General features: G+C 41.1%; 1 protein-coding gene across 4 annotated transcripts in view; it reads right to left on the reverse strand.

Moving 5' to 3' along the window:
- LOC118380621 (MAP kinase-activated protein kinase 2-like) overlaps window positions 1-10,000 on the reverse strand; it is a 41,865-nt gene that overhangs the window by 22,417 nt on the left and 9,448 nt on the right. For all 4 annotated transcript variants that reach the window (XR_008075082.1, XM_052474473.1, XM_052474472.1 and 1 more), the window contains exon 2: window positions 198-337. Coding sequence is in view for 3 of the 4 variants with exons in the window: in XM_052474473.1 (XP_052330433.1) it covers window positions 198-337 (140 nt within the window). In the remaining variant the exon portion in view is untranslated. The remainder of the gene's footprint in view (window positions 1-197; window positions 338-10,000) is intronic.

Below are 10,000 nucleotides of genomic sequence, written 5' to 3' on the forward strand. Positions count from 1 at the left end.
TCCGTCCTGCGTTAGGCTACGTCCTGCGTTAGGCTACGTCCTGCGTTAGGCTACGTCCTGCGTTAGGCTACGTCCTGCGTTAGGCTACGTCCAAACCATATAACCACTGTCTCCCGAATTTCTAGCACAATTCTCTTTTTTTTTTGTCCCAAGTGTGTGTATTTTTTAAAATGTGGGCAGTGTCGTGTAGCACCCACCATTCCATGACTATGAGCAGACACTTCCTGCCCTGGTAGAGGTTTTCAAAGACGTCCACGATGCGTACGATGGTGGAACAGGGCGACGCCCTACAGTGAAGATCCACCTCCCTCCGAGCCTTCGCACAGTCCTGCAGCATCTACACACACACACACACACACACACACACACACACACACACACACACGTTAAAGAAGCTTGTGAAAGCCAGAGAGGCTCAAAAGGAGCCCACCTCCTGTTTCTGTAGTGAGGCAGCTTGATGTACCAGTACACCCCTGGACAGGATACTAGTCTACCTCCTGTTTCTGTAGTGAGACAGCGTGATGTACCAGTACACCCCCTGGAAAAGGACACTAGTCTACCTCCTGTTTCTGTAGTGAGACAGTTTGATGTACCAGTACACCCCCTGGACAGGACACTAGTCTATATCCTGTTTCTGCAGTGAGACAGCTTGATGTACCAGTACACCCCTTGGACAGGACACTAGTCTATATCCTGTTTCTGCAGTGAGACAGCTTGATGTACCAGTACACCGCCTGGACAGGACGCTAGTTTATAGCAGGGTCACATTATCAACAGTACTCTCATTTTATCACAGTAACCCGAACCTCTAGGATACATCCACATTACCCTTATAACCAAGGTCTCTAGTAATGTAGTGGCAGAGAGAAAGGAATATCTGTGTTCGTGGTGCGGTGTAGTGGCGCCCTCTATGGGTGGCAGTCAGTAATTACAGCTAGGTTACCAGAGTCGTTCCACCTCAAAAAGCACCATCTCAGATTGTTCTGAAATTGTGTCTGTAGTTAGAAACAGATAAGATGTACATTCCTGAAACATAATTTAAAAAATATTATTTGATCTGAGAGAAATTATTCTAATTAACTAAACTCAAAATTGTACATGGTGTCCAGCTCAGGATAACCAAAACATTTCTTTATTTTTTTTATTTTTTTTTATTTTACCTTTATTTAACCAGGCAAGTCAGTTAAGAACATATTCTTATTTTCATTGACGGCCTGGGAACAGTGGGTTTAACTGCCTGTTCAGGGGCAGAACGACAGATTTGTACCTTGTCAGCTCGGGGGTTTGAACTCGCAACCTTCCGGTTGCTAGTCCAACGCTCTAACCACTAGGCTACGCAAAGACTATAAGAAAGAACGTATTCAGTCAACACATATATATATTTTAAGAATATCATGGAACATAATTGAACATTTGTTACTCCATGCTTGTCTCAGAGCCGCGCGAAACGGTGCTGAAATAGTTGACCACAGCGGGTAGACTATATTATATCACGATATTTAAGATAATTTAGTTTTCAAAAAAACGAAAGTGAGCGATTGTAATCTGAATAAAGGCCAAAATATTTACTGTTGTTTTTAGAGGGAGAGAAACCATAAGCCCACCTTGCCTATTTTTTTTTTTAGACAAGGACATCCCGGCCAGACAAACCCTCCCTATGGGACTCCCAATGTGATACAGCCCGGATTCGAACCAGGGACTGTAGAGATGCCTCTCGTTAATAACAATAACACTTTTTTTTTTACACTTCCATGTTATTAATTGATAACGTTTTTTTAAATCAATTATTATATTTGAATTTATTTGTTCTGTCTTTAATAATAATAAATCACTTTGTTAATTTTTTATTTATATTTATATATTTATATATTTTGGAGATTATTTTGTTTTCAAATAAGGGCCATTCTTGAACGTGGGGTGAGACATTGTTACTAATTTGTAAATAAAGTTGGTTTGTTATTTAGAGTCGCCTTATGGCTCCCATTCGCGGCCAGCACGGGTATTGAACCAGCATCTGTAGCAGGGCAGTTTGCACTGAGATGCAGTGTCTTAGACCGCTGCGCCACTCGGGTGCTGTACAATGTGAGTAAGGTACAGTACTACAGTAAGAGCAAAATAATCCTAACATTTCCACACCCTAATTGTAGTCTACGTTTCTCTTAGAATAAAAACCTTAGTGTAACAACAGTATTAGTAAGTAATACTGAAGTTGTGCACAATTATTACTTTTTATTTAGGTTTATGTCACCCAATCATTGTCAGTTTGAGACACAGTAGCGCCTTGGGATCCAAAAGCATAATCAGTGCTCTAACTCCCCCTTGTGGTGGTCTGGAGCAATGAACCAGTGACGCAGGGTACCGTACTAAACCACGAATTACCTCTAAATCCCGCAGCATAATCTGAAAACCTTTAGTTGAGCAGTGCATTCGGAAAGTATTCAGACCCCTTGACTTTTTCCACCTTTTGTTACGTTACAGCTCGGGCTGTGGCGGTCACACAATTTCCTAAGATGGTGATTGTCATGCATATAACTGTCAGTCTCACGGTAATTGACCGTTAATTAACACAACACATTTTACATCTCCTGGCTTCCACACACAGACTACAATCCACTGATGCAGACCATCTACACTTAAAAGTCTAATAAATCCATATAGTCTACACCATCACAATAAATCCATATAGTCTACACCATCACAATAAATCCATATAGTCTACACCATCACAATAAATCCATATAGTCTACACCATCACAATAAATCCATATAGTCTACACCATCACAATAAATCCATATAGTCTACACCATCACAATAAATCCATATAGTCTACACCATCACAATAAATCCATGTAATATAGTCTACACCATCACAATAAATCCATATAGTCTACACCATCACAATAAATCCATATAGTCTACACCATCACAATAAATCCATATAGTCTACACCATCACAATAAATCCATGTAATATAGTCTACACCATCACAATAAATCCATATAGTCTACACCATCACAATAAATCCATATAGTCTACACCATCACAATAAATCCATATAGTCTACACCATCACAATAAATCCATATAGTCTACACCATCACAATAAATCCATGTAATATAGTCTACACCATCACAATAAATCCATATAGTCTACACCATCACAATAAATCCATGTAATATAGTCTACACCATCACAATAAATCCATGTAATATAGTCTACACCATCACAATAAATCCATGTAATATAGTCTACACCATCACAATAAATCCATATAGTCTACACCATCACAATAAATCCATATAGTCTACACCATCACAATAAATCCATATAGTCTACACCATCACAATAAATCCATGTAATATAGTCTACACCATCACAATAAATCCATGTAATATAGTCTACACCATCACAATAAATCCATATAGTCTACACCATCACAATAAATCCATGTAATATAGTCTACACCATCACAATAAATCCATATAGTCTACACCATCACAATAAATCCATGTAATATAGTCTACACCATCACAATAAATCCATGTAATATAGTCTACACCATCACAATAAATCCATGTAATATAGTCTACACCATCACAATAAATCCATGTAATATAGTCTACACCATCACAATAAATCCATGTAATATAGTCTACACCATCACAATAAATCCATGTAATATAGTCTACACCATCACAATAAATCCATGTAATATAGTCTACACCATCACAATAAATCCATGTAATATAGTCTACACCATCACAATAAATCCATGTAATATAGTCTACACCATCACAATAAATCCATGTAATATAGTCTACACCATCACAATAAATCCATGTAATATAGTCTACACCATCACAATAAATCCATGTAATATAGTCTACACCATCACAATAAATCCATGTAATATAGTCTACACCATCACAATAAATCCATGTAGTCTACACCATCACAATAAATCCATGTAGTCTACACCATCACAATAAATCCATATAGTCTACACCATCACAATAAATCCATGTAGTCTACACCATCACAATAAATCCATATAGTCTACACCATCACAATAAATCCATGTAATATAGTCTACACCATCACAATAAATCCATATAGTCTACACCATCACAATAAATCCATATAGTCTACACCATCACAATAAATCCATGTAACATAGTCTACACCATCACAATAAATCCATGTAATATAGTCTACACCATCACAATAAATCCATGTAATATAGTCTACACCATCACAATAAATCCATGTAACATAGTCTACACCATCACAATAAATCCATGTAATATAGTCTACACCATCACAATAAATCCATGTAATATAGTCTACACCATCACAATAAATCCATGTAATATAGTCTACCTACACCATCACAATAAATCCATATAGTCTACACCATGACAATAAATCCATGTAATATAGTCTACACCATCACAATAAATCCATGTAACATAGTCTACACCATCACAATAAATCCATGTAATATAGTCTGCCGACACCACCACAATAAATCCATGTAATATAGTCTACCAACACCATCACAAATCCATTATTTATTTTAGACAGGTCTAAAGAAACATATGAAGAAAATGTAGTTTATTTCAGAAGAACAGATTAACATACTCTGAGTTGTCCTCATGTTAGGTCCTGATGTGGCTATGCCAAATGGCTGTGGGCTACACTAGTTCATTTAGTTAGATTTGCTTAGAATTGCATGGCATTAGGAGGAGGTCCCATTTCGGGAACGGGGTTCTCAGAGGAGTTCCCATTTCGGGAACGGGGTTCTCAGAGGAGGTCCCATTTCGGGAACGGGGTTCTCAGAGGAGGTCCCATTTCGGGAATGGGGTTCTCAGAGGAGGTCCCATTTCGGGAATGGGGTTCTCAGAGGAGGTCCCATTTCGGGAATGGGGTTCTCAGAGGAGGTCCCATTTCGGGAATGGGGTTCTCAGAGGAGGTCCCATTTCGGGAATGGGGTTCTCAGAGGAGGTCCCATTTCGGGAATGGGGTTCTCAGAGGAGGTCCCATTTCGGGAATGGGGTTCTCAGAGGAGGTCCCGTTTCGGGAATGGGGTTCTCAGAGGAGGTCCCGTTTAGGGAATGGGGTTCTCAGAGGAGGTCCCATTTAGGGAATGGGGTTCTCAGAGGAGGTCCCGTTTAGGGAATGGGGTTCTCAGAGGAGGTCCCGTTTAGGGAATGGGGTTCTCAGAGGAGGTCCCGTTTAGGGAATGGGGTTCTCAGAGGAGATCCCGTTTAGGGAATGGGGTTCTCAGAGGAGGTCCCGTTTAGGGAATGGGGTTCTCAGAGGAGGTCCCGTTTAGGGAATGGGGTTCTCAGAGGAGGTCCCATTTAGGGAATGGGGTTCTCAGAGGAGGTCCCATTTAGGGAATGGGGTTCTCAGAGGAGGTCCCATTTAGGGAATGGGGTTCTCAGAGGAGGTCCCATTTAGGGAATGGGGTTCTCAGAGGAGGTCCCATTTAGGGAATGGGGTTCTCAGAGGAGGTCCCATTTAGGGAATGGGGGTTCTCAGAGGAGATCCCATTTAGGGAATGGGGTTCTCAGAGGAGATCCCACTTAGGGAATGGGGTTCTCAGAGGAGATCCCATTTAGGGAATGGGGTTCTCAGAGGAGGTCCCATTTAGGGAATGGGGTTCTCAGAGGAGGTCCCATTTAGGGAATGGGGTTCTCAGAGGAGATCCCATTTAGGGAATGGGGTTCTCAGAGGAGGTCCCATTTAGGGAATGGGGTTCTCAGAGGAGGTCCCATTTAGGGAATGGGGTTCTCAGAGGAGGTCCCATTTAGGGAATGGGGTTCTCAGAGGAGGTCCCATTTAGGGAATGGGGTTCTCAGAGGAGATCCCGTTTAGGGAATGGGGTTCTCAGAGGAGGTCCCATTTAGGGAATGGGGTTCTCAGAGGAGGTCCCATTTAGGGAATGGGGTTCTCAGAGGAGATCCCATTTAGGGAATGGGGTTCTCAGAGGAGGTCCCATTTAGGGAATGGGGTTCTCAGAGGAGGTCCCATTTAGGGAATGGGGTTCTCAGAGGAGGTCCCGTTTAGGGAATGGGGTTCTCAGAGGAGGTCCCATTTAGGGAATGGGGTTCTCAGAGGAGGTCCCATTTAGGGAATGGGGTTCTCAGAGGAGGTCCCATTTAGGGAATGGGGTTCTCAGAGGAGATCCCATTTAGGGAATGGGGTTCTCAGAGGAGGTCCCATTTAGGGAATGGGGTTCTCAGAGGAGATCCCATTTAGGGAATGGGGTTCTCAGAGGAGATCCCAAATGACCTTCAGGAATTTGGAGTATTGACCATTGAGGTAAAACAAGAACTGGAGACTGCGTCCAAGATGTCCGACCGTTGTTTTCAAGGTATTCTACTCACATTTGCGTACCTCGATTCATGGACCGTCTTTTTATATTATTATTATTATTATATATATATATTTTTTTAAATCGGCCTCAGCGACCGGCTTGATTTGGTTCTATGTAGCAACATCTGTACGTGTTTATTTTTAAAAAAAATAAACGTTGGTTAAAAGTAGAGACTCAGATCTAGAAAAATGGTATATCATACACTACAGTTGAGGAAAGTAAAGTCGATAAACTTGTAACCCCACTTTTGAGAAAATGGCCCTTGAATGTACTTTGTCTACACCCATTCGTTCACACCCTCTTAAGCCTTAGCCCCACCCATCTCTTTAAGGATCCACATGTGAGGTCATGTACTAAACAGAGTGGGTAAGGTAGTGTTGTAAACAATCAAAGACTAATAGTGGTGAAAGTAGAAGCAAAAATACACTATCTAGTCCTTGGCCTATATCCTAATCTGACTTTGGTGCAGGTCATGTTGATCTTTACATTACCATCTCTGGTAAACACACACTGTCTCACATGCTTAGCATACAGAAGGTGCAAACGGTAGGGTGAATTGGTTACTTGCATAGTAGCAATATCAAACATTTAAAAAATAATATTTTATAATTATTAGATGATTCTTAACCAGACGCACTTGTCTAAATTGATGGGTTGTGTGAAAGAAACACTATATCCACATCTAGTTAAGTGGATGGGTCACTATTGTCTAGACGTGTTCAAGAACTACAATATATGGCTGTAATCACCCCCAGACTCACCTGGCTAACTTGATGGGTCATGTAGCTAGCTAGCTGAACAATGAGCCTGATGCTGCTTTCGAGACAACTGGGAATTTGGAAAAATACGAGGTCAAATCATGACGTCAGTGATCTTCCGGTCGGAAAGTCGCGGCTCTAGTTCTCGAGTTGGAATTTCGAGTTGGATGACCATTCAAAACTATTTTTCCCAGTCGGAGCTGGAGTTGCCAGTTGTCTTGAAAGTAATTTAGTCAAAGATTACCGAGTTCCCAATTCCGAGTTCTCAGTTGTATTGAACGCAGAAATAATCCCAACCCATACTACTAGCAATACAAACTGATTGTCATAGCTAGCCACCATGCATGAAACTGCAGGTAGCTAAAGCTAACCAACTACAGTAGGTTCAATTTTAGCTAGCTAGCTAACATTAGGCTACAACTAACAATGCAAACGGATTTCTGAGATACACGGATCATACATGTGATTTTAGCTAGCTAGCTAACAGTACCCTTTAACTTGCAATGAAAATGAAATTGGCAAAATTTGAAATGTATAATATCTGAAAATGTAGCTAGCTAGACACTCTTACTCGAATACATGGATGAATGCTTCTCCCTCTGTCACGAATGCCATGGTTGCCCTTAGTTTGAAGATTTAATCCGGAGACAGGTGTTTTATTCAACAGCCTTCTGTGCTCTCTTTCAACTCCCTCCCCAAATTTGCAATCAAACGTCAGAATTTTTGCCCAAAAGCATATTTTACATTCAAATGCCTCACCTGTGAAGTTCCTGAAATGAGTCACAATTATTTGAATCATTCAATGGATGTTTTGTGCACAATGGTGATGACTAAAGTGTCTTATTGGGAATTTTCAAAATCTGACTTCTCTATGTGGCAGTCTATGGTAATTGTCTTTCTGGGCCGAGCATCAATTAAACTGAAGTACCAAAACAAAACTGTAGGAGCAGTCAAAACTGTGTTTCTAGACCGAAACCCCTCTTGGTATTGACGGAGAAAAGAGGGGGGTCTCACTTAAACATGAATTGGCCAATCAAAACCTAATATAGACGCAGCTGTTGTCACGTTTACAATACACCTTCCTGTCCTCCTCCAACTGTTTGAACTTAGCCTGTTAACTTTGTTTAGATCAGAGGTTTGTTCTCAACGTGCCTACCTGGTTAAATAATGGTGAAATAAAAAGGTCACCATCCTTTTCCGAGTTAAGATCACCGAGCCAGAATGCAAGATGTCCGAGTGACTGATGGCCTCCCTCCCTCCCTCCCTCCCTCCCTCCCAGGACACTGAATCAATCACCTATTGCCAACAGCACAAAACAGACAATAGGAACGCAAGGCCTAATCTTTTTCTTCTTTTTTTTTTTACAGACATGTTTGGTGATCGACTAGGAATGACTTGGAGATCAACCAGTCGATGGCGATTGGCCAGTTGGCGACCACTGGTTTAGAGGTTCAAATCAAGGGCCCTACCTGGATAAGAGGATTATTTCTCAGAATGAGTTGCCAATTCCTGATATTCATATTTCTATGGTCCTTGCACACAACCATCCCTACCTAGGCCTGTACAATTTCCATTGCTCTTTCACACTGAGGATTGGTGATTGTTGATTTTTTCTTCAAATAGCTTGTGAGTTACTATAGTTTTAATATATTATCATTCACAATGAATGTAAAAAAACAACAACACTTTCCTACATTTCCGAGCAGCAGGTCGAGGTTTCTCAGGTACGCGCTTCTCCCTCAACGATACCAGGACAGAGAAATCAGACGCATGCTCACATGGAACACATGGAACACACGGAACACACGGAACACATGGAACACACGGAACACACGGAACACACCAAAAACAAATGACCATGAAGAAACTGACAAATCACGTACATGATGGTTATGAAATACACACAAAAAACTTCACTAGTGTAACTGCTGTAAACAACGCTTTCCACTGAGAATGACAATATATACATGAACCAAAATTAATATAACCAAACCACTGGGATTAATGGTACATTTACTACTGGGGACATATGTAAATGGGGAATTGCAAAAAAACAAAAACAAAATGAAGGGCAAACAATTCAGTCAACGAAAACGAATGAGCAAGAATTGGCGGGAGACAACTGAGCCATTTTGGAGAGAGACTTCACCACATACCCCTCTTCTTCTTCTTCTTCTTGTCTCAGCAATTTAAATTATACTCAAGACATCTTAACTTCACACATATTTGAGATGTTTTACAGTGACAGCCGCAACTCGATAATTAGGCGTTGGCCTACTGCCAATCGTGCTGCTTAAATCACGGGCTTCCTAAATAGGCCTATGAGCATGTTATATGAAACAATCTAAAGCCATTTAAAAAGATAATGATCCTCGATTCCTCTGTGACGAAGTTATGCTTTCTGGTAAAGGATTTAGAATGATTTAAATGTATTTCTGTACAGACAGGTGTGTCACTATGTCATTTCTCTCCTGTTCTATTGGATCCACCACATATAATTTAATTTCTGTAAAATACGGAACCGCTATCAGGTGCTCTGTCTAGAATGGTGTTCTCCCCAGGTGCTCTGTCTAGAATGGTGTTCTCCCAGGTGCTCTGTCTAGAATGGTGTTCTCCCAGGTGCTCTGTCTAGAATGGTGTTCTACCCAGGTGCTCTGTCTAGAATGGTGTTCTCCCAGGTGCTCTGTCTAGAATGGTGTTCTCTCCCAGGTGCTCTGTCTAGAATGGTGTTCTCCCAGGTGCTCTGTCTAGAATGGTGTTCTCCCAGGTGCTCTGTCTAGAATGGTGTTCTCCCAGGTGCTCTGTCTAGAATGGTGTTCTACCCAGGTGCTCTGTCTAGAATGGTGTTCTCCCAGGTGC

This window comes from Oncorhynchus keta, chromosome 21 (assembly GCF_023373465.1).
Source record: "Oncorhynchus keta strain PuntledgeMale-10-30-2019 chromosome 21, Oket_V2, whole genome shotgun sequence".
Classification (NCBI taxonomy): domain Eukaryota; kingdom Metazoa; phylum Chordata; class Actinopteri; order Salmoniformes; family Salmonidae; genus Oncorhynchus; species Oncorhynchus keta.